Below are 25,712 nucleotides of genomic sequence, written 5' to 3'. Positions count from 1 at the left end.
CGCTCATAATTAATGAGTCCTGATACTAATCAGTGCGATTTGAGCGGCAAAAGTGCCGTGCTGTGCCAGCCGAAGATTCACTACTGTTTATACTGTATATCACTACTTTGCCCCTTTTTTTTAAGTAACATAAAATTATTGTACTTGCAGTACTTCAAGCCCAGCCCATTTCAACAGAACCTTTTACAGTACATCGCGTTGTTTTACTTTGCATTTGATTTTAACCACCCACTTTGATCACAAAGTCAAGTTATTCTCTCTAAGTAGAACCTTTTCTATGCCATTCTTTTTCTTCATAAAAGGTAATGGATCAGACAATAACTTTCTGGCCGGATCTATTCTGTGCCATCAATGTGTCAGCAGTCCTCAAACCATCGCCCTCTTACAACCATCAATACTAATAGCATCATCTACAGACAATTATTCCCATAGAAGCGCACAGAACAGCGAACAAATCAAAGCCAAATTGGATTATGAATGTAATGCAGTGTAATGCCCCCTCGAGAGTCAATTGATCACAGAGGAGAGAGTCGTCAATCGTTGATGCCTTGCGGAAAGCAAAGCAACTCTTTGCACTCACAACTGTCACATTTGGATTTAAATGCTGTATTTTATTTATTTTTTTCCATCGTTTTTATACTCCTAACCCGTGACGTCCTCTTTGGATTGTTCCCCACTTTTACAACATCAACACTTTTGTTTTACTTTTATTATTCACTTATTTTATGACCTTTTCCTAAACATGCATATTAAGAGTGCATCTTTAAGTAGGGTCACTTGCATGCAAGCTAACACTTGGCTAAAAATACGTACTCATTTTATTTTATGCGTTTGAACCCCCACTTTGACCATCTTTTATGGCCACCAAATGATTTCGTTTTTTCCTACTAGGTTGTTTTTCATAAGCTATTATTGTGATAGGACTACATGCTTCCATAAAATGAGTGCGTTCAATTGTGATTAACGATGCTCCTTAATCCTGAATGAAGATGGGATACCTAAGGTCAGTCTGTACCACACTGAATCTTACTTTAGCTAAAACAGGATTATAAGTATAGGCAATTAGTGCACTGATATGAATACCCGCTAAGTGCTTGTTTCCATAAATGCATGTTAGTCCATTCATCTTTTCTATGATGCATCTCTACATAAAAGTCCCATGGTGTACTTTTATCGCGGAAGGAATATATGTGGAATACATTACACTGAGCGAAATAATGGATTTAAATGGGCACTGGCTAAAACAGATTATGCGGTGCTCTCTCATTTGTATTTCTTCAGTATTTGAGCCTGAAAGGGCTGATTATAATGCATCCTCATATTTCAGCTAATCCAGATGTATTTCTTCAGCCTTCATTAAATGAAGAGAAATGAAACATCACAAACATTGGTTAGGCAAAAAAAAATAGGAAGAATGGATGCTGGAACAAATAGACTTGGATCATTTCCAGTCACGTTTAATCCAGTACAGTCTTGCAGCACCATTGGAGTGACTGAGCAGGAAAGAGGGAAATGTTAAATGATACAAATTATTTTTCCCTAATTAATGTGATTGATTGCAAGGCATTGATGTTGAGAGAAGAGGGGGAGAAATGTGTGAAAGGAAAGTTTGCACAGACATCATTAGTTTTTCCCCATTTAAAGATTAATCAGAAGAGGCTGGGCTCTTTAATTCTGTCATTTGTATATTTAATGGGCTGCAGCAGAATCTATGGGTGTAATTAGCTAGCTGCCGCGCTCTCATTAATACGCCAAGCTCTGATTAATGCCGGCAGACCGCTAACATGACTAGAGTTATTCAGGTTATGTTGGCTAGATGATTGTTGTACACAACCTCGTCCGTTTACTGAGACAAACATTTTACAACGTAGGAAACAATGTAGACAGATAAAAGAACTGAATGGATATTGCCGTAGATTATTCTAAAATAGTATATCACTATATCCATATTAAGACTAGATATTAGTGAAGGATTATATAATGCATATCATATATACATTAACTATTTGTAACCCCCGCAAAAAACGGCAACTATAGTCTAGCACCCTTAAACACGTCGCTTCCGAATGATTTTGACAAGACTGCGATGAGTCTTTTCCAATTAGCGGAATCCCCGTTGAAGATGCTTCATCTGATTTGTGTGTGTGTGTGTGTGTAGCGTAGACTCCTGTCACAATGCATGCTCACTCAGGTCTGTTTGTTGATGGCTCCAAAGTGGTTGTCAGCGTGAAGTAGCACAAGTCCTGGGGGGGAATCCCAGGGAAGTAATGCTGAGCATGACCAGAGTGTTACTTAGCTGCTGTACATTTGGACAAAACACCCTCCTGAACATGTGTTGACAGTCTATTTCTACCCATCTAGCAGATATGCACAAGATAACTTGAAAGAAAGTGTAACTGGTCTGCATAAATCAGTAGAAATGTCTAGTTTTTCTGGGTGAGAGTTGTTTGATGACATTAACAATTTGTAAAGTTTTTTTTGTGAAATGACTAGTGCAAAAGCATTCATCAATTTATGAACTAAGCAATTTCATTAGGAGGTCATTAGTACTTTCTTACCAGTAATGACCTCTCTGGGATCTGCAATGCATTTATTTATTACTAGTAAGAGAAAACAAGATGGATGGATGGATGTTGAACAGGACTGCAACTGAAACGTTTAAAATGTTTATTGAAATGTAAAAATTGGACATCAGCAATATGAATGGCAGACATGAGGGAGAGAGAAGCTAAGGAGATAAAGATGAACATTGCTGAAGGTTAAAAGCAAGGGGAAGAGATCAAGAGAATGTCGGAGAGAAGGTTAAAGGGGGGTAATGTAATGTCAGGTATCTGTCTTGACTTCACTCTTCATTGCATTGACAAGGTCACCAATGTAAAAGACACATGCCTTCTTGATGTACACAATGCATGTCCAAATGCAGGGAAATTTCCATCACGTCTTCAGTGCCATGTGAGCAATTTATAGACGTAGTTATAAAACATTCAAGACAAAAACAAGTCAGAAAGAACATTGCGTTGTCAGCCGTTTTTTGTTTTGTTTTTTTTATCTCAAGAAGGTGAGAAAAAATTGTCTTCTTTTTGGCAGGGCACATTACTAAAATATTTGTTCTTGTCATTTTCATAAGGTGTAATTGGTAGATCAGATTACAAATCACACTATTGACACTAAGTGACTGCAACAATATTAATTAAAACTTTAAAATCAGGTATATAAGTGTTATAAAACCTAATGGTGCGACCAGTTAGAATCTGCATGTTGGCATTCAGAAAAGTGTGAAAAGGATTTATCTGGAAATGCTTCATCTGCATTCATCTTGATGAGTCCATTTAACTGACTTTCCTGCATGTTAAGTGAATTTCACTCTTAATTATTTTGCTAAAAACGGCTTCTGATGAACCCTGAACTTTTTACGTTCAACTCCTCAGCTCTTCTTCCCACACTTCTGTTCCCAACAGAGGGCTGATGCACACATGCTCACAGACAGACTCATGAATCTGTAGATCTGGTAGTGGATTAAGATTCAATCTTGGATCCATTGGAACATGACAGCAAAGCATGTTGGAGGAAGTCTTGTGTGAATGTTTCTTAAAGAAGAATCAGGAACATTTTACAATTACATTTTTATATTATGTAAGGGTTTGCATTTCATTTTAAAAATGAATAAAATGTTATCTATAAAAACAACAACATAAATTAAAAGCACAAAAGGCAAGTCTAAAGTTGGTTTTGTAGTTGTTACAATTTTATATGCTGTCATTGATACCAATAGACCTCCAATAATAAAGTTACTATAACTGAAAACACAAAAAAGGCAAAGTTTGTTCCGAAGCAATGGCACTTGTTGGCTTTTCCGTGCAAGCTGTGAAGGAGACGAGATGGAGGAAAAGTAATGTTATGCATTTGAGGTAGGGAGAAGAAGCCAACTATCTTTGGAGGATTTCGGTTTTGCAGATAAAAGCAAGAGATTACAAGTGAGATCTGTTAAAATAGTGGAATCAAGTCTGTCCTCTGAGGCTCGTCCTCTGAGCTTCTTGTTTTCCCAAAGTATCTTAGTGGTAAGATTATGCTCGACAGTTGGCTTATAGAGAAAATGAAGTCAGCTTAGAAGTATGGTGTAATTGGGATATCATCAATTTGACACAGACCTGACAAGGAATATAAATGAATGTGTTGTGAGTAAAATACACTGTGTAGTAGATAATTGTTTATTTAAATTGTCTTAATTTAGTTGTAATACACTTTTAGATAGCTGTAGATGCTTCAATATGGTTCAATTATTGCAGTATAAAATGGCAGTTTTGTACTAGACTTTCAATTGCTATTATAATTGAACTCATACTGTGTTCATTATTATTTTTGCTTCAGGTATTGAATTAAGTTTCAAGACTCACTCCCCAGATGGCTTGCTGCTCTGTGCCATGTCACCTGGAAAGCAGGAAGAATTTCTGGCTATACAAATTGAAAATGGACGTCCCTACTTTCTGTTTGACCCTCAGGTATGTGTACTCTTTAGCAATATCTGGAAAACGGCAGTATAAGAGACTGGAGTGTCTTTTAAAATTCATGTTCATTTGTGCATTTTATTTTTTGTATTTGCTCTTACCTGAATTAATCTTTTATTTAATCTGCTGTCTGAAACATCTTGAGAAATGAGAATATGTTCACTATTGCTTTGTGTGGATGAAGAAAAGAAAGTTAAATAAATAACCCTTATGACAGAGGCAATTTTTGTATCTATATAAAAATCACCTGCATAATTTGATGAGATCTAATCAGACATTCAGCTTTTACTAAACAATAGTAACAAAGGTCAAACCAATGAGAAGTCTTAATGCAACATTTTATTTATCATTTTTATCAGAATTTGCACTGCACTCCATCATTATCAAAACAAATTGAGACTGCTCCCAAAATTCTTCAAAACTGAAACATAGCAAGTCTTATGACTCACTGTGTGCATTTAGTTTAACATAAATCTAAAAAGAATTGCTCATTTACCATACTTACCTCACCTTCAACAGGCTCTTTCCCCCCATACACACCTCTACTTCACTCTTCTGTCTTTTCCTCTCTCCCCTCCTCTCATCTTATAAATGTGATCTGTAGCCTGCTCATTGCGTTCTGTCAGAAAGATGGAGCGAGAGGGGGGAAAAAACTTTAAAAGTGTGTCAACGTTTGAATTGGACTGCAATTAACTCATTCCCTGCAGTCACCATGCGTGAATACCAATTGCAAGCTAATTAAGCTTTGCACCCTTGCGTGCGCGCACACACACAGCCTTTTCCCCTTATCCATTCTTACAGACACATGTAGAGGGGTTGAAGAGTCAATGACTTGGATGATGAAAGCAATGATAGCAGATGATTGCACGTATTTCCATGCGGTCACCATCTAATTAGGCTCTCAAACAAAAACATAATGCACATACATTAGAGTAGTGTCAATATCCATGCAAAACGTGCAGCCCAATATCACGATCAAATTGTTGCTAAACACTGTGCTATATCCTATTCTCTGACTGATTAAGTAACTGTGTGTCTTTTGCAACTCGGCTGACTTTTTTGTTTAGGCTAGTTGGAGATAATTAACAGCGGGAGTAGTGCCACGGTTTATTGGTGTTCCCCTGCATACATCCAACCCGGCCCATTACTTCTCCCTATTAGCCTGTTGCGCCAGCCTAATGGGATTACTTGTGCACGGGGTGTAATTTTGCATGAAACAGTGATGGGCTTATGAAGTGTCTACATGACAACACGGCATACTATTAAGTATAAAATACCGGTATCAGAATTTGCACAAGCAGAAAAGCACTGCTGAAGGAATTTCAAACAATGTCACACACTTGTGTAGCTGAGGTTTAGGGATGGATGTGTGTGCGTTCCCCTTGTGTGTGCTGTCCGTGTGATTATTGAATGCGTTTGGCCTATTGTGTGCCTCATGGTTTCCCTTCCTTCGTGTGATCAGGTGTGTGTTTTGTAATCAACCCCTGTCTGTCTATTTAAACCCTGTGTTTTTGTGAGTCTTTGTTGGATCGTCTGCTTTGTTTGCATAATGCTAAGTTGCAATTTCATGTTCCAAGCTACTCATTTTCCTGTGTCTTCCACGGCAAGTTGGTTTTGTTATTTATTTCTAAGTCTTTGTTATTTTCTTGAGTCACCTCCTGCCTCAGTCATTAAAGTTTTTGTTAGAGCACTCCACGCACTCTTGATTGCTTCCCTGAATTTGGGTCCTACTCTACGTTTCACGCTCGACACCACACAAGATGCAACACACGCAATTGGGCGATCAACAACTCCATTTACTGTGGGTGAATTAATAAAATTAGCCTTTTATGGTACAATCAAGTGTTTTCTGACTAAAAGGTGCACTTTTTCCAAAGGCTGGCTGAGCCTACAACGTATATACAGGGTGGTGTTCTTCATGATGAGATTTGAAGTTTCAAGCGGTTACGCATCAGTTGTTGGTTAGAAATTTCAGCCATTACATCGGCAATCACACAGCATTTTGTCTGGAGTTGATTGATGGTTCAGAATGACTTATCAAGGGTACAAATACTGGCTGGCACTTATTAAGTAGTTGTTAATTATTAAATTGGCCTGAGTTTGGTCTGGTTGCGTGTGTCCCAGTAAGGGGAAATTAGAGTGAGATAGAGAACCGCCAACCCCATTGTCTTCTTAAGAAGAGCCATCTAGCGTTGGCCGTAAAGATGCCAAAAGCTGATATACTTTGGCATTCATACACTTATTGATCCCATCATTAAATCTTCATCACTGTTTGTGTGGGCCAGTGTGCTGTCAGCGTGTTCTTCTGGGCGTTAACCGATCTGGCGCTCATGTTTTACTACATTACTTGTCTCTTACTTGCTAAAAGCTGATCACAACAATGATGTCAGATTTAATGGAGACAACCCTCTTCAGACACACTGGAGAAGGTTTATACACAATGTTTTTACACTAAAGAAAATTGATTGTAAGGTGATTATACACTATTTTCTTAAACTGGTGTCACAAATGATGAACAAAATTGATTTAGTCCAGTTTGGAATTTTGACTATATGCCACTCATAATGTTTGCAAACGTGTTTTGTTGTGGCTGAAATGATTGATTTGGCTTCTGGTTTACACGGGGAACCATCTACATTATACAGAGTTCTTTAACTGGTTAACTTCTTTTTCAGTAATTGGACAGTGCATTTATTGGAGTTATTGTGTTTAGCGAATTATCCAATTCATGCTATGTCTTATATTAATGCTGAGTTACATCTTGTTGCGCATTTAAGCAGCCCATTTGGCAGCCCTGTAGGTATTCTTGTATTCAAATGTTTCTTACCCTCATAAAATGTTGTGCTATGAGCTTGCCGACTCAGAGCTTCCTACCATGCCAGTGTTATGGACCTTTACAAAAAGACTCTCCTGAGTGTTTTTCTGTAGTTAGGTTACACATTAATTAATGGACTACACATCTAAAAGTGTCGCATTTTATCCTCTTTTCTGGTTTATGCAGGGTGCCGTGGTGGCCATTAGTGCACAAGGGGACGGGGGTCGTCTCTACAATGATGGAAAATGGCACCACATCATAGCAAGGAGGCAAGGGGCCGTGGGAACAATCGTTGTGAACAATCAATACAGAGGTAACTCGTTCATACTGAACGCTGCGCTGCGTCTCTGGCCTGCTTGTGTGGGTGTGTAACTGTTAATGCTAGTCTTGGTAAATATAAGATTGTTAATGTAAATAGCGTAGGAGGTCGAAGTAATTATGTCTGTCTGATTCATTTTGTGTAAATTTCCCATTTGTTGAGGTATTAACAGGTTAATCCCAGCTACTCCTTGAGGAACTGGGGAGGAAACTACTCACACACATTTATACTTACTTCTACTGTTCCTTTCACTTTTTCATCTAAGTAATTAACATTACAGATAGTGTTGTTCTAAGAAATTAAAAGTGTAATTTTAATTAAGGCGCAAATTTCCAAGGTAGCTCACACCCACGCAATATTAACTCAACGTATTCTTAACTCATCAATTGTTAACATTGATGTTAAAAGCTTGTATGATACATATTTTACTATTGTTGTGCAACATCTACCATCATATCACTCACTAATGCTTTATAGTTACAATAATATAATCACAATGAAGCCATTTACCAATATACATTTAATGAAAAATTACACAATAACCCCTTTCGTCTAACCTTGGACCTCCACAAGTAGCCTCCTATCCTTGCACTGACAAAACAACTGTACTATACCAGGTAGTTCTTCAGCTTCCAGTGGCAGCACTATAATTGGTGAGAATACAGGAGTGTTTATCGGAGGACTGCCCGAAAATTTCATTCTACGACGGAAAGATTCAGGTGAGTTAAAACACACCCCGTCTGGCATGTTGAATTTTAACAGCATATTTCAGGTGTAAAACCAGTAGTGTAAATGAATGATCACAATAAAATAAAAATTAAGATAAAGATTTTTCTCTCTCTCGCTCTGCCCATCAGGGGCTGCCCAGTTGACGCGACAGGGTTTTTCTGGTTGCTTGAGAGATGTGCATTTCAAGATGACTGACAGCCCCTTGGAGGAGTGGAGATCTCTGAACTGGACTAAAGCCACGAATAAAATGTCAGTCTATGAAAGCTGGGAGGGCTGCCCGTTTCATACTGTGGAAGGAGCCCATTTTCTGGGTCATGGTAGGACAATGTTGATTGTTGTTGATATTCATCGTTCAGATTTGTAGCTTCGGTGATTTTATTGCACCCTTCATTTTAATACTTGGGAAGCGAAGATTTGCAGTGCAGTATATTAAAAAGGGATAACTGTTGCTTTTAATTCACTACTGAATTTTGCATTTATATCGTTCAACGATTATTTAGTGTATAGTATACACGGTATTTTCCGGATTACAAGTCAATTTTTTTCCATCGTTTGGCTGGGCCTGTGACTTATGGTTATACTATATATGATTTTTTTGCCCTCTTCATTGTGTATTATTTGGTTGGTGCGACTTATAATATACAGTACTAACATTTCCATGTTATTTTCGGTCATATGTAGGTTACCTGGAGTTGAATGGAGATGTGTTTATTGGAGGAAACAACTTTGAAATCACAATGGAGTTTAGAACAGACCACCTGAACACACTTTTGTTCTTTGCATACCACACACAGATGGATGATTTTATCCTGGTCAGTTGTGCCTCATCGAAATAGATTATATCATTAAAAAGCTCTCAACTTTGAAATATTTCTTCTGTAAATGTGTATTTTTAGGTGGAGCTTAAGGCCGGCCTCCTCTCATTTGTTCTCTCCGCTGACAGTCACGAGACAGAGCTAAGCATGTGGGCGGGGCTAAGCTACTGCGACGGAGACTGGAAGAAGCTCTCTCTGGCAAAGCGCGGCTCGCACATCTCAGCTGCTGTCGATGACTGGGCAGAGCAGACGAAAAGCACGCAGGCAGTGGGAAGGCTTAGGATTGACTCACCATTATACCTGGGTGGGGTGCCTATTCAACTCACACACAAGGCTCTGGACATCCATAGCCACAGACATGGTGAGAATTTATGTTAGTATTCACCAAAGAAGAAGGCAAATTAGATTATATTAGCTGCATTGATGGCAATAGTAGTCACTTTTGGTAATAAAACATATTTAAATAAACTGGTAATTTATTTAAAGACTTCATATGTGGACATAACATATTTACTCCTGTAGGCCACAATATTAGCATTTGCTATACAAGTGAGGTCTAAAATGATGCCAAATTTTAATTTGTATTTTATTGTTGTTAATAATAAATATTTTCTCATGAATGAAGGCAATTACAAATGTACTGAATCACAATTTATAAAAATATTGTCTTCATAATTAAAATTAATAAAAATATAAATTTCAAAAATACGTTGGTTGACTTTGAACACAGGAGACAACCAAGTAATTAAAACTGAGAGGACTACCTGTGAATGCTTCTCTTTTAGTGCCATTGATGGGACTAGACCTGTACTTTAAAAAATTTTTTTTAGTGATTATTCGCTCCCATCCTCTCTCAGTGTAAACAGATTGGATATTAAGCGGAGCCAATTCGTTAAATATGTCATGCTATGGTGAAGGTTTACTCCGAATGTATGAACCCTGATCCAATTTCCCTCTCTCTTTCAATTGTTTTCTTCCTCCCTCACAGGCTTTGGTGGTTGCATAAGAGGCCTCACCATTCAAAGTGATGAAACAAACCCTCTTGTCAGTCAACGTATTAATCTGTTTGTCGCCTTTGGACGCTCTGTTAGAGTCTACCTCGATGGCTGTCCTAACGGTGAAAGTCGTTACAACTGCAGGGGCAATGATTCCGTGTTGGCCTTCACCGGTAGAGCGACACACGCCTTTGATTACAGTCTGCAGCCATTCACTGGTAAGAATTGCAAATCAACTTTTTCATCAACTCTTTCGGTCTGACCTGTAGACTGCACGAGATGAGTGTATTTGGTTAGGATGATGTCATAGTTTCTTCACAATTACTAGAGTCACCCCTGTGAAATCTAAGTTACTGCGGGGAACAGTGAATGCATGTTTCATGCATACAGCAAGGTCACCAACTCTTTTGATAGATGTCTTTTATTTTCATTTCATACATGTATTACATGTAAACAAATAAACTCAATACGAGAAATGCAGTAGGCACTCCAGATAAATGTTGTAGCTTTATAGGTTAGCTGGGGGGGGCGCCACTGAAAAAACATAGCTGAACATCAGGCTTTTTCAGCATGACATTGCTCTATAAACATTACTGAGAGTGGAGATTTACGTGGCTTTCACAGACAGGCCTATGCAGACACATATACACACGTATACACGTTCTCCAAAATTACACTTGACCTTGCAGGAGCTGTAGGCGGAGCACTGCACTTTTGACTTTGCTGTGTTTTAAAATTGAAAATGCAAATTTGTGGAACAAAGTCGAGGTAAATGAATATAAGGCTCACTAAGAATGCTGCAGGCCGCCTGATGGTGTAGACCACATGTATCAAACCGATTCCGCCGAGGGCCGGAGTGGGTCCTGGTCTTTGTTCCAACCGATCCAGTGCTGACATTTTAACCAATCAGGTGTCTTCTAAAATAAGTAGCACCTGACTTTAATTAACTGATTACACTTGCAAAAGGTATCCTCTTGTTGAGTTGGAATGAAAACCTGCACCCACTGCGGCCCTTTGAGGACCAGTTTGACCCCCCTGGACTGTAGACTGTAGAGGTTCATTCGCCTGACTTCGGTGTGGGTAGGAGCGGGCTCCACTCCCACTGGTGGCGGCGGGTGAATTAATAAGAATGATGCTCAATTCTGTCCAGTCATGCAACACGAAAGGGACCGGCTTAATTTGTTTAGTTTTTTTTTCGGCAGAGGGCCTTATAAATGTCATCACAGCAATTTTTAATCAAATATGTGGCACTTTTTCTGTCATTTTTCATTAATATTTGGATGTGATGATTGGGATCAAGGTAGAAAGTATCAAATTGTTCAATAAATATTATTTATCCTGGCATCGACTAACTCTTAAACATCTAAAAGCTTTTCCCTGTCTTGTAAAGAGCATTATTAAGACAGGCTTTTCAATTTTCTCCTTAGATGCCAAGTCGTATGTTGTTTGCTATTGTGATGTTTTTATGAGTAACTTAGAAACATTTCTGCCTCCTGGATGAAAGATGATCAAGTCAAAGCTGTTTTTTTAATCAACACTTTTCAGGTACTCCTCACTTTAAACTGTTCTTTGCTAGGTCCAGCAGTTTAATGATTTTTTTGCTCCGTTTGATCAATTTTGTCCCTGTCTATAAGAAAATTAGATCAGGGTTCATCATTGTACTAATCTGTCAGCACTCACATCATCCATTAAACACCAACAAGCCAATTCACTTAGGATCCATACAGTATAGTACCATAATAATGTATCCATCATATTTGGCACATGATGTACTATGCTTTGGTTGATTCTCTTTTTATTTTTTTTCTTCCTTCGCATCATTCATAAGTGTATATATCACAATCCAAACTTTATATGTAAAAGCATCTTTTCTGATTAAATGTGCTAAATAGTTTGCATACTGCCAACATTTTTAAACTGTACTTACATCTTTGAATGCACTTTGATTAGAATATACTTTTTTTTATATCGCCCAGCTCCACTCTAGACTATAGTTATAGACAGTGATAGTGAAATATACCCTAAAATACTAGTGTTGTTTTTTTGTGTTGTCTTATCCTAAACATTTCTTGTCTTGTGTGTTCAAACACTAGAATACTTGTATAGGATCATAGCTTTGGGCACAGGAGGCTGGGCGGCCTCACCTTGGCAAAGAGGACGCAGCCACGGTAAAGGTAAAACATATTTTCATGTCAATAAGCAACATATTTATACTTGAAGCAAAAAAAAAACATTAAAGGCCCGCTGCAATTTGAAGCAAACAGGAACTACTCCCACCTGTTGCAGTTCCCGTTTTGTTCTCAAGAGATTTTGGATGAAAAAGCACTACATCTTGTACAGTATGTGAGACTCATCCCGTGCAAGTGATATTACACGGGCCTGACGCTATGAGAGATTGATAAAGCCACTATAAAGGGCATCCCAGTAAAAGGCTGTTAACCCAGAATGGCCCGGGTTCTCCCTTGTGTAATATAAAGCTGCTCATTAGTATTGAACGATACACTGGTAGGTCTGCTGTGCTGTGACCACAGAGAGAAATGGAGGGGAGGGAGGAAGGAAGTGCTAATAAATACATTAAGAACCCTGGGAAGATGGGGGAATGGAGGATTGAGAGGCAAAGGTGAGAGCTTATGGAGGGTGGACAGCTCCAATGAAAATGGAAGAAAAAGCAACAAAATGAAAGAGTAATCATGCTAGCAGACAATGTGTCAAAGAAGGTTTGGCATGGTGAGGAAATTTCACCTAGGGTTTGAAAGTAGGTTTATTTTCAATCAAGAGTTGGGGTTTGGACGTCGGGTTCAAAACAAGTTTTAGGGTTTCAAATTAGGGTTTCAATCAAGTTTTAGGGTTTGAAGCCCATGTTCATACGGAGTCGGAAAGTGAAGTGGATGAGCGAGGTTTGACGCTAGACGGTCCATTCTCAGTGCTTGGCATGTCCGGAAAAAGAAGCCTGGGAAGGAGGGAGGTTGATTACTGTGAAATATAGCCCAGAATGAATGGGTGGTTGTATTAAATCAGCGCTGAAAAAGTTACTACTCTCATAAATACTATTTATGCTAATGGGAGGAATGATTTAGTAGGCCTATTAAACCATGTAAAGATGGGGGTAGCTTTTGCTTTAACCTCATGTACTTCCAACCTGTTGTTTTGCCTTTTTTATATTTATTTTACACTTTAGTTGCTTAACCTACCTTCACCGTAGTGTTTTGCTTTGTGTGGTAGATATTGTCTATGGAAGTTTTATTTTTCAAGTAAAACTCTTTGGTGACATTTTTCATCATCTCCTATAATCAAATCAGTTTTCCCTCCCGTCTTAGTACCGAGCTCCGTTCCAGCACCCTCCGCAGTGCAGATTCTGAATGGCTTCAGTGCCAAGGTGAGCTGGGCTCCACCCTCTGCCGATGTCAGAGGTGTGATTGACAGCTATGTGTTGAAAGCCTACCTAAGCGCGCAACCAGAGATGCCGCCTGTCAAAGCCGTATACCTGGCGAATGAAGATTTCACAGGTAAGAAAATGATAAACCATATATGAAATAGTTCATGAATTATATATCTAATGACTGATTCTTAGGCATCTGCACATGTTCTTTTCTCAACTTTTGTCGTATTGGGGCCGACAGTAAAACCAGATCATTGTTGTCCTTTTCACTCATTGCCATTGACAAACACAGACACCCACCCTTGGTCCCATGCAAGCCCGTTAATGTCTCCCTGGCGACCCCCCAGCATTTGCAGACCGTCTTCATTTGGAGCAAGACACTCAAGTCGATCCCAATGATGTCATACGTTGGCACCGTTTCTTTCGACTCTCTCTCTCATTTTTCCATCTTTTCCTCGCTTCATCTTCAGAACTGACGATGATGATGAAGCTGTCCTCTCTTGCCATTCGTCCCCCGTCTCAGCCACACTTTCATGTCTCCAGGCAAATATGAAGATGAGCTCGGTCGTCCTAGTCATTCTCGGCGTCTCCCGAACGGCTGCCTGTCCCCTCCCCTCACTCTTTGCCAGACATAATGTCCAACCGTGATAAGGCTTCTCGTTAATTTACGACGGCCCCAGCACCTGACTGTGGAATCACACCATCGGCTCAAAAACACAAAACGCAAATGAAGGTGTAATGGCAGTGGAGTGGGGCCCTGGCCTCTAATTGAATTAAAAGACATGGGCGGCACAGAGAGAGGGAGATCGGATGAGCGAGACTATATCAGACAAGTAGAGGTTGACAGAGGATGGAGGGGGGCATAACAGTGAAAAAGTGGATGGGGATGAAAAAAAAAACAATAAAAAGGACACTCCACTTGCCAACAGCAGTACTTCTACTTAGCAACAGCGTCACAGTTAGCGCTGACGACCAAAGTATTGTACTTTTTGACATCAGCCTCAAGAAAATGACGGAAACACACACAGACATGGGGACAGTGTAATAGTACATGAAGTAATTTGTTTAGTTTTTTTTTTGCTGTTGATACCTAGTTTTGTCTATAAATTATACCTTTGCTAAGGTATTATGCCGACATAAAATCAATGAATCTCATCTATTCAATTCCCTTTTATTATGACAAATAGTTCAAAGGCATTATTCCTGTCTTCCAGGTGTTTTATCTGGTCTCACTCCAGCAACTCAATATGTGGTCACTTTAAGTGCTTGTGTTGCAATGGGATGCACAGAGAGTACACACAATGCTGACATAACGGATGGAAAATCAGCCTTCAAAACCCCAGAGGAAGGTACAAGTGAGACAAACTCACATCAGCACATGGAACAATAAGGCAATGGGATGTATTTTAGATATTCACACATAAAATACAATCAATACCCTCTGCTTCATTAAATGTCCTGCAAACAACTGTAGCTAGATGAAACATCTCCATATGAGCGCAAATGCTGCAAGCGGGAGCTCTGTTATTGTTTACTTCTGTGTTTTGAAATGTTACCCCGCCCAGCCCATTTTGGCCAATGATTGAGCGATGTTTGCACATGTATAGGTGTGTGTCAAATTCATGGGTCGCTTTCAAAAATTGCAGGAAGGAACTGCACCAAAAAGTCGGAACATTCGAAAGCAAATTATGGACTTTCTGCGGTGAATACACCCTGAGACATGATACACTGGTCTTCTTAGAAATATAGGCATTTGCACTTACAAAGGGAAAGAATAAGAGCAGTGAGAGAAGAAAGAGTGACAGATCCAAATGATATAAAGAGGAGAAGGCAAATAAGGACAAATTGAAGGGCTGGAGTAGGACTCGAGTGGTACAAATTATTTTTTTCTTTCATGAATTAGCATCTACATTAATCTGTGAGGGTTTAACATGCCTTGTTGGGGGGGGGGGGTAATGTGACAGTCAGGGTCAGCATAGACCTCGCAAAAATCAATTTGAAGTAAAAGCGAGAAAAAAAAAGATTACTATTGATTCACACTGACCCTTGAGTTAAGATACTAGACTGTGATATTGTACAGTGTTAGGAAGAGACTGAACAACTCCAAAAGTACAAGATCACAAAATCATTTAAAACACTTCCTCTATATCAGTTTTCAATATTTTTCATTTGTAACGATTAGGCTCTAAGTACATAGAATGTGTGTTAATAAGAGGCAGACATGAGGTGTCTTCCCACAACCTCTGCATCTTCTTGTGAAAAACAAGTACCTCAAGATCTGTTTGTAAACATGTTGTTTCATCATCTGTCTCAAATTGAAGGGGAAAATGTGTAGTTTAGTCTCTTTTTTCCCCTCATATTTTTTGCCGTTATTAGATTGTCGTAACCTTCGGGTTTATGAATATGTTGTTATTTCTATTTTCATCTTCAGCTCCTGATGGAGTGTCTGCTCCATCTACACTCTCCTTACCCTCATCTCTTTTTGTCACCTGGAAACCACCTGCATGGTAATACATACACCACAAAACGCTGCACTTAGAGCAATGGAACACACATTTTTTGTCATTTCATGTTTTCGATTATTTAATTTCAATATATCAACTGTTATCTGGATCTTTAATAAAATCAAAGGGATTCTGGTTAATACGTATATTAAAAAAGAGCAATAACATTCCTACATATTTTTATTGAAGGTGGTAATTACAGAAACCCTCTAACAGTACGTTAAATGCTATATGCAGAATAGCTTCCTTTTTTTTACTTTTGGTTCATTTTCCCAAATGTATGAAGAATAATTTTATTGCATATAAAAGCCAATATAAAACAGAATTAACTACTGAATTATGTTCTTATAGAGCCCTCATCTCACTTTTTTTTTACACTGGTAGGCCCAATGGAGTTATTAAACAGTACCGGCTCTATCAAAATAACCAAATGGTCTACAATGGAAAGGAGAGACGGCACAACATTACTGGTAAGCAGTGAGCAATAATACACGATGGAGCTTTAATGTAAAGAAAAAAAAAAGAAAATGGATGAGTGACAGAAAGTGGTAATTTGCATTTGAAAGAGCAGAACGAGCATATCCGTTTTTATCATGGGAATTATAGCACTTTAAAATACACACACTTGAAACCGCAACAGCGCAGAAACAAAGGATACTACAAAATGGCACATTTGCCAACACACAATTTGCCTTGAAAATGTTCACTAAAGAGACTTGAAGAGGGTACAAAAGACATGCTACCCTCCTGAGAGTTAAAAATAAAGTAAGTTCTATTACGCAGAAAGTATGCAAACACATTGAAGCCATCTCGAATGTATCCTCTCATAGTGATGCGTTTAACACAGAAGAAATTATCCACAAATTTCAAAATAAATGAATACATTCACATTCTTACATCATATGACTGCGCAGTGTGTATTTAGGTCAATATAGGCAAGAGATGTATTACTCATGCCAGTTTAATCATGTGTCTGATGTTCACGCTGATTGAAGGATTATGGACGTAGTAATTATACAGTATGGCAAAGAAGGACAACCGGATTTCCTGTGACACCCGGAGAAACAATTGTTAAGGAAACGGGGACTATTTGGGAACATTTTGGTTAAAAATATTCTTATATATCGAATAATTTTGATTATTGTCATCAATTTTGGTGAGAATACTTTCACTCATTGGACACTTTATTATGAATATGTGCAAATGACACATGGAAAATGTTTCAATAAAGATGATTTTTTATGATTATCTGTTTGTTAATAAAATTGCTATTCAATTCAGTACTGGAAAATGTGGGTGTGTTAGCCAAGAAACAAATTATCACTTGTAATTTAAAGATTGCTTGGTCAATTGATTTTGGTTCAGTAGGCAAATATTTTTTTCTCATACTGTGTCAAAGTACTACTTTTTTTCCAAACGTGTACCAAAGCAGTTTCTTGACTGTGTCTAGTTGCAAATGAGACTGACTCTTGTAGTCCGAAATACTAATATTTTGGGTAATGGATCAACGGGGGCCCTTGACATACTGCAGTTGTTCTTTTTCATTTTTAACATGTACAATTCTTACAAAATATGACAAATACAATTTGGTTATTGTTTTCATAATATCTAATCATCTTTTAACCAAAAAAAAACCAAATAAACTAAAAAAAGCCGATTTACAACCACAATTTAAGTTTTGCGTGTTAATGATGGTGGCTGTGTTAGTCTGAAGGCAGACATTCATTGTTTTTTTTTCTAGCTAATGTTATAGCCATGAATATAGATTTCTGCTCAGCCTTGAATATTTTTCCGTGAACTAATGCCATCATCTTGTATTTCATGCTGTCAATTCAGGACTTGGCATCTATACGGCACACGTCCTGCTGCTGTCTGCGTGCACTGCTGCAGGATGCACCAATAGTTCAAAGGTCACAAAGTTGACCTCTCAGCTCCCACCCGGGTCGCTACGGGCGCCCACCTTGACCTTGCTCGACTCACGGACCATTCTGGTGGAGTAAGCATTCACTCTTGTTGACACATTCTCAAAATTATATATTATACCACACAAAAATGGTATATCTTAGACTGTATTAGTGCATCCATACTATATACTGCAGAAAAAGGGAAAGGGCAGCAGAGCTCTGGTGACCTTCTAAAGTTGTGTTTACCATGCAGAATATTCACTTGACACGCTGACTTGACCTTTCCTCTCTGGAGGTAGGAAGATAAATGTCTTACACCTTTTACTGTCCTGGCCATTTGAAAATGCCGCTGGACATTGTGTCGCTGTTTGCGAGTGTGTGTGTTCGAGAGGATGTGTGCGTGCGCAAACACAAGCCATATTTACCGTAATAACCTTAGGTGTTTTAAAAATAATAATAATACTAAAACATTTGTGTCATACATTGCCCAAAATGTCATATTCATATACTTTTGACGTGTGGACATCACGTTTGTGGTTGTCAAAGACCTCAATGTTAAATTTTGGACTACAAGGCCTTGCCTGGCGTCCACTTATGATGTGGACATCATTTTTCTCAGAAACTACATTATGTAAACATTTTTTTACACTCTTCAGGTCCCAATTAGCCTAAATATCAAAGAGAAAATAAAAACGCATGCGTTGCAAGAGTTTGGGTCTTAGGAGGTTTATATAATCATTATTTCCATGAATAAATAAAATGTTACAAAAATATTTCTGTCTTTAAAGAGGTGTCGACTTAAGAAACAATTTAAAAATATTTTATCCTTGACAGTACCGCCATCTGTTCAAAAGTCTAACGTAATTTTGCCATGAGTATTCAAAATGTTTTCAGCTATAAATTCTCAAGCTGTGGGAAGGCGTGTGTATTGCCTTGTTAGCACACTGGCAACAGGCGAAGGTCGAAAGATCACCTGTGGTCAATATCTTCCTATTGTGTCTATGAGAAAGGCTGAGGAGGACAGAATTGCGCAGCATCTATGAGAAAAATGAAGAAAGGTGCGATTAATTGAGAGCTTGACTGGGGAGGATAAAACGAGGATGCAAATGGGAGGAAGTGAGGGTGAGAGACTGTGAGAAAGGTTGAGGGAGGCGCCGGGATAAGGGGGAAGCAATATCAGCAGATTTATCCTCTGCCCTCAGCTCACAATGCCTGAAACAAATACATTTTTACACTCACATACATGCAGCTATTTTGAATATTCTTACTCTACGTGTATGCTTGTCTTCGTGGAAGGATGTGATTTGGAATTGTTAGATAAGGCAACATTCAAATTATTCATTCGTTCAGGCAGGGGACACCCCGAATTGGTGGCCGGCCAATCGGAGGGCACCCGGAGAAACACAACCGTTCACGCTCGTACCGAGGGGCAATTTAGAGTGTTCAACCAGCCTACCATGCATGTTTTTGGGATGTGGGAGAAAACTGGAGTACCCGGAGAAAACCCACACAAGCCCAAACATGCAAACTCCACACAGCGAGGACCGACCTCGGATCGAACCCTCGACCGCAGAGCTGTGAGGACCATGTGCTAACCACCTCGCTGCTAGCTCTCCTAGTCTCTTGCCATCAATAGAGTTAATACTTAAAAATGTAAAGGAAGGGACGTCTCTCGCCGTCAATAGCAGCTAGGAGAGTTCATACTCAAAATTGTAAACACAATGCCAATCCTCTAGAACATGTGTCAAAGTGGCGGCCCGGGGGCCGAATCTGGCCCGCCGCATCATTTTGTGTGGCCCGGGAAAGTAAATCATGAGTGCCGACTTTCTGTTTTAGGATCAAATTAAAATGAAGAGTATAGCTGTATATTAAATTTCCTGATTTTCCCCCTTTTAAATCAATAATTGTAATTTTTTAAATCATTTTTTCTGTGTTTTTAGTTCAAAAATCATTTTGTAAAATCTAAAAATATATATAAAAAAGCTAAAATAAACATTGTTTTAGATCTATAAAAACTGAATATTCAGGGATTTTAAACCAGTTCTTTTAATCCATTTATATTAAAAAAATCTAAATATTATATCTAAAATGGTCCGGCCCACGTGAAATCAAGTTGACGTTAAAGCGGCCCGCGAACCAACCCGAGTCTGACACCCTTGCTCTAGAAATATCATGATCAGGCCCAATTTCCGATCACAAAACTCTTTACAATCAGTAGTTTTCCAAGACCGTTTGTACAATCAATTAAACTCCAAATTGTTCCACCTTGCTTTTGATTGAGCTATTCGAAAATGCCCATACATCACTGTGCCAATCGGCAGCGTATAAATCTCATAAAGATGGTGATAGATTAGTCAGCGTGGCTAATTCTGTGCTAACACACGCTCATCAGTCATCCCACCACCTGCATTTAAAAGAAGAAACCGAGAAAGGTTTTCATCTTATTTTAAAATCGCCGCCCCTCGATAACAACCCAAAGGGAGTTGGCCTTGTCAGTGCTTTACACGAATTTTAGGGCTATTTATATTATAACATGATAGATTATTTGCTGGCTGCATTCTCCTCACAACAGTAGGAATTTATAACAATCTTCAGAAACGGGCATAAAGAGAAAAATCGAGCATTTTGAATACATTTGCTATAGAAGTCTATTTTGCACTTTTCAAAGGTACAGTGCAAACAGATGCTGCTTTTTTTTAGCAGGATACAACACAACAAAGGCTACCCAAATGGATACAATTCCTATTTGGGATATGAAAATATCAACTTAGAAAAAAAATCAGTTACATAATTGAATAGATTTTAGTACTTTATTTTTTTTTCCCCTTGGGTTACATCCATTCTTTGTTTTGAGCTCATTATAATTACATCGACTGATACTTTTCAGAGGAACTTTCTTTGTGTTAGAGATATAATACGAGTAGTGCAACTATATAGAAAAACAAAAGGTTTATTTTGATTAAAAAGTGAACCACATTAATCCAGTCAGTGTCTCATTAACAATAACATTGTATCAAAATCAGCATGCAATATTTTAGCAAAAACAAAAAACAAAGCTCTGAGCATGTGTTGTTTTGTTTTTATTTTAACCTTTAATGTCAATATCCGTCCTACTGGTAGTACCAGTCTTTATAAATATGTCGTTTCCTCTCCATCCCCAGGTGGACTCGACCCTCTCGTGTCAATGGCGTTCTTAATTCATATTCCATCTTCGTATCGGAGGGCGGGGCAAAGCACGCCGTGGTCCACAACAGTTCAGTACTTGTTGAAGAGCACACGCTCCGCAACCTTACTCCTGGCACGGCCTACAACGTCACCGTGGTTGTGAGTCTGTTGCACCTTCTTTTGGTTCTTTATTTTCTGGCTTCCCCTGACATATATGTTCATCTCAGGCTTGCACAGGTGGGGGCTGTACCCAAAGCCCCTCGGCCCAGGTTGTTACTGAAGAAAGCACTCCAGAGGATGTCCCGGCACCCCTGGTCACCCCTTTATCCCCACATGCACTAAATGTCAGCTGGACAGCTCCCGCTACACCAAATGGTAAGGACATATCCCTGATATTCCATTCAATAGTTTAAATAAGGAATTGTGGAGGGGGAAAAATATTTCTTAAAATGAGAAACATCTGCATGACTCCATAAGGCTCACAGAATGAAATTCAGTGTGTGTACATTTCATGAGAACACTCAAGCACAGTATAAAACTGCCATGTTCTTCAGGTAGAATGCACAGAGGGTCAAAATGAGGGGCATCTGTTAAATGTGATGCATAAGAATGTGCAACAGGGTTGAAGTAAGGAAAGTGAAAAGGGGAGAGGATTGTGAAAAAAGACCACCGTACAGTGTGAGGAAGGAAATGGGCGCAAGGAGCTGCCTATCTTTGCTTCCTTAAGTGGAGGAAAAGTGCTCCCTTTTGACTGAGAAGAGAACTGCAGGCTGGAAGCACGTCCCTATCAGCCTTTCCTTTTTTCCACCTCTCTTTGTTACTTTTTAACTCCGTCCAATCTCCATGTAGCCTACTGCGAAAATTTATGTCATACACTTCATGCATTTTAGATTACAATTGAATGCACGTTTGACTTGAATGTATAATTTTTTTTTTAATGGAGAAAATCTAATTTACATTTTCAATGCAAAATTCAAAATATCCATATTTATCTTAGCACATAAGGCGAGAGGTGGAAGTACTCTATGAACTATGAGCTGTTTTTTCAACTTCCTCCATATTTTTTTGGGGGGGCATTTGTTTATTTATGAGAAGCATTCCATTATGTCGTTTCTACAATGCCCGTTTTGTCGCCTTAAGGGTGACCACAACAAGACACTCCATTCAACTTGATTTTTATAGTGCTTTTCCATCGCTACCAAAGCACAGAATACAATAACACACAATAACAGTAACACACACGTTGGTGTTACACTGTTTTGATATCAGGTGCTCTTACCTAAACCCACTATTTTTATTTTCTTATTTTATATATATTTTTTAATCTGGGGTTTAGATTGACATTAGCAGGTTATGAAGCACATGCCAGGAATTGAACCCGAGCCGGTAGCAGCGCAGACTAGCAGGATTGCACAATAACCGACTTGAATTACTTTCCCAAAAGTTCCTGAAGAGTTTATTGATGAATCCCCTAATACGTATAATGGGTGCCCAAAAAAATATGTGCAATATTTACTTTTCTTAGCCACCCGATGGTGCAGTGGTTCCTCTGCCTGACTTTAGTGCAGGCAGTCTGGGTTCGATTTCAACTCGGTGGTAGTATGATTGTGAGTGTGAGTGGTTGTCTGTCTCTCTGTGTACCTTATGGCTGACTGGCGACCAGTCTATGGTGTAGTCTGCCTTCGCCCGAAGTCACCTGGGACAGGCCCCAGCGACCTTTACAAGGATGCAATGTACGGAAGATGAATGAATGAATTTACTTCTCTTCACATGTTGACAAAATGACAGTAATATTTGTTAGGTATATGTCACTGTCAAACCAAAAGGCTTAATGAAAAAAGTATTATTTTTGGCATAATGTAAAGAGCACGAACATACTGTGCTGACTTTTTATTGGACCGCAATACAAAAGCATTAAAGTTTAAATTTGATTGTAATCCACATTAGTGGTGTGGAAAGGATCTGCTCTGTTGTTAAAGTTATTTTGTAGCTTCATCTAACACCACTTAGAAGGCAATATTCTGCCATGTTTAACAGTCAAGTGACTATTTTTGGTCAGTGGATCCCCCTAGTCAAAATGAATTGGACATCTAGCCCTGTCAATGGCAGCCAATGAATTAAACAGATCCCCTATAAAGGGTCAGTGATGACCTGACAACAGTGGGATAACAAACCCAAATGAATTGAGGGGGCAAAAAAACCTTGAGGATTTGCCAGCCAATTTCACACTCCCCAACATACATGACTACCACATATTATCAACTGTTATTTCCACGCTCGTTAAAGGATGTCATTCCACATGGCACGTGTGCGCGGTGCCAATTGTGTGTGTTTTACGCTTAATGCCACATGAGTGCATTTTGCTCCATAAAGCCTATGATGTGTGCGCATATTATCCAGGGTAAATGACTTAAAGCTTTCCTCATCTGATGACTGAAATGTATAACAAGGGAGACACTTAATCATGATTACCTGATTGCTTTATGCTTAATAAGCTTTGAGTTTTTGACTTAAGAAAGGCAGAGGGGCACATCGCCCTTTTCTCCATTCTCTTTTTTTCCCCCCTCCGTCAAGAAAATGACAATGACAATGGTGATGGGTTACAGAGGAGTGAGATTTTTGTATTATTTTCCTTGCTCGTCCTGCCTCTCTCTCTCCTCCTTCTCCCCAATTCCGCAGGGATTTGTGGGGGATAATCCTCTCGGGGATTAGGTCGGGGCAACACGCAGACAAAGAGGGGAAATAAGCCTGTTATGCATTCGCTGCTTCATTTCCCAACCTGTCTTTATTACAGCCTATACTGATATGGGCTTATTCGCACGCGCACCTGTCCGCACACACAAACACACACGCATACATGCGATGGGCCACATTAAGAGCTCCCCTGATGTAACTGGTGTCCACGGGGTTTTTGTGTCTTCATTTTCCTGATAGGTGTGTGTATCTGTATTGAGCAATAATAAAACCCACACATGATTAAAGCAGAATAGACTCTTAGTTCTTACCGCTGATCTTTTGAGCCCCCCAGTATGCATTTTTATTAAGGAAAAGTACATTTGGGTGCCATTTCCTTTTTTATTAGGTGGAGGTAATGTAATGTAATTATTGGGCTGGCGTGTGTGCACGTGCATGGGCTGTTGCTGTTTGCGTCTGTGTATGCACTGTATGCAGAGCATCTTTGTGCGCACACGCACTTCTTGACACCCATTTTTTGTGTGTGCTGTGGGTCTCTCTCGGGATATCCTTTAATGCCTTTGGTAGTGTTAACACTGTTTTTCATCATTGCAACACACAGGTCTGAAGGCCCCACTTTCACTTTTTACTTAATATATAAGCCGAAAGTCCATCTCTACATCAGCGATCCAAAATTTTACACTTGGAGTTTCACCTGTAAAGACTGTATCGTATGTTAGTTCATTTTGAATTTTTCTTCACCGTAAAACTGAATTCCCTCACGTTTTTGGGATAACATTCAGAATACAGTGTTTTTAGTTTCAACAAATACTAGGGTAAATGTTCATAATTATTTATGACATCACCCAGTACTCTATAAATAACCTTCATTAGAAAGATGTTTGCTCAAAAGGTTTAAGTATGCACATTTCTTGGAACTCTGATATTTTGAAATTCTGTGCCTTTTCCACATTAAAATTGGTGTTTTATGTCCCTTTAACTTTAATTGCTTATGTTTTAGTCATTTGAAAGGACAATTAGGAAAAGGTTTGTGGATGTGCATTGGTTATTTTACATTGTTTTGCCGGCTGAATGGACAGAAATCTCATAAGAAATGCTTCTAATAAGTCTTTCCAGTTAGTGGAAGTTGTTACAATTAAAAATGGGTAGCAAACCTTTTTCCATTTCCTGAGCAGCTGTGCTAATATGTTTGTCCAACTACAAAAAAATCAGTATGTAACCTTTGCTTGAGATATCATTTTGTATTTCCTGCATTTTAAAATGAAATGCTATTTCTTTTAGGCATCTTAACCAGTTTTGGCCTTTGGATGAATGGTGTTCTTATTTCAAACACCAGTTCCTCTCAGAGCTTTTTGGTGGTGAAGGAGCTATCCCCGTGGAGCAAACACATACTCAGGCTGCAGGCCTGCACAGCACGTGGTTGTGGCAAGGGACCAATGGTGAGTGATTTTATTGGTTACACATTCACAAATGTTCATGTATCAGTTAGTTTAATAGTTAACTCTCCAAAGCCTAAACCACTAAATAATTGACTGCAAATTAAATGTCTTTAAATTATATGCCTTAAATGGTCCTTCAATAAGGAGACTACAACATTTCAAATATAATTTGTCATAGATTCGTATCATCTTTATCAGATAGATTTTTTTTATAAGGGGAAAAAAATCACATTTATATAGTAACAAATAGCTTGGCCATATAAAGGAAATAGTGTTTTTGTTTGGCAATTTTCCCCAAAAGACGGAATGCAAAGCAAAAAATAAAAAGAAGAATATACATATAGGTATAATTGCAAGCATTACAAAAGTATGAATTGGTGTGCATGTGAATGCTGTCAGGTGTCATAAAGGTAATCAATTCTCTCCGCTCAATAATGAGGGTCGGCGTG

The 25,712-nt window shown here is 38.8% G+C and overlaps 1 protein-coding gene across 1 annotated transcript in view; it reads left to right on the top strand.

The window, feature by feature from the left end:
* The window catches only part of ush2a (Usher syndrome 2A (autosomal recessive, mild)), a 141,948-nt gene that overhangs the window by 43,548 nt on the left and 72,688 nt on the right, over nt 1-25,712 (top strand). The window contains exons 30-45 of the mRNA XM_077624061.1: nt 4,369-4,499; nt 7,507-7,633; nt 8,257-8,358; nt 8,497-8,685; nt 9,050-9,180; nt 9,265-9,544; nt 10,172-10,396; nt 12,272-12,352; nt 13,496-13,684; nt 14,772-14,906; nt 15,989-16,064; nt 16,446-16,531; nt 17,898-18,057; nt 21,127-21,289; nt 21,358-21,505; nt 25,106-25,263. Of these exons, the coding sequence (XP_077480187.1) occupies nt 4,369-4,499; nt 7,507-7,633; nt 8,257-8,358; nt 8,497-8,685; nt 9,050-9,180; nt 9,265-9,544; nt 10,172-10,396; nt 12,272-12,352; nt 13,496-13,684; nt 14,772-14,906; nt 15,989-16,064; nt 16,446-16,531; nt 17,898-18,057; nt 21,127-21,289; nt 21,358-21,505; nt 25,106-25,263 (2,381 nt within the window). The remainder of the gene's footprint in view (nt 1-4,368; nt 4,500-7,506; nt 7,634-8,256; nt 8,359-8,496; nt 8,686-9,049; nt 9,181-9,264; nt 9,545-10,171; nt 10,397-12,271; nt 12,353-13,495; nt 13,685-14,771; nt 14,907-15,988; nt 16,065-16,445; nt 16,532-17,897; nt 18,058-21,126; nt 21,290-21,357; nt 21,506-25,105; nt 25,264-25,712) is intronic.

The sequence above is a fragment of the Stigmatopora argus genome, chromosome 2 (genome assembly GCF_051989625.1).
Source record: "Stigmatopora argus isolate UIUO_Sarg chromosome 2, RoL_Sarg_1.0, whole genome shotgun sequence".
Classification (NCBI taxonomy): domain Eukaryota; kingdom Metazoa; phylum Chordata; class Actinopteri; order Syngnathiformes; family Syngnathidae; genus Stigmatopora; species Stigmatopora argus.
Note: the sequence above shows the minus strand (reverse complement) of the source record. Positions and strands in the feature narration are given on the sequence as shown.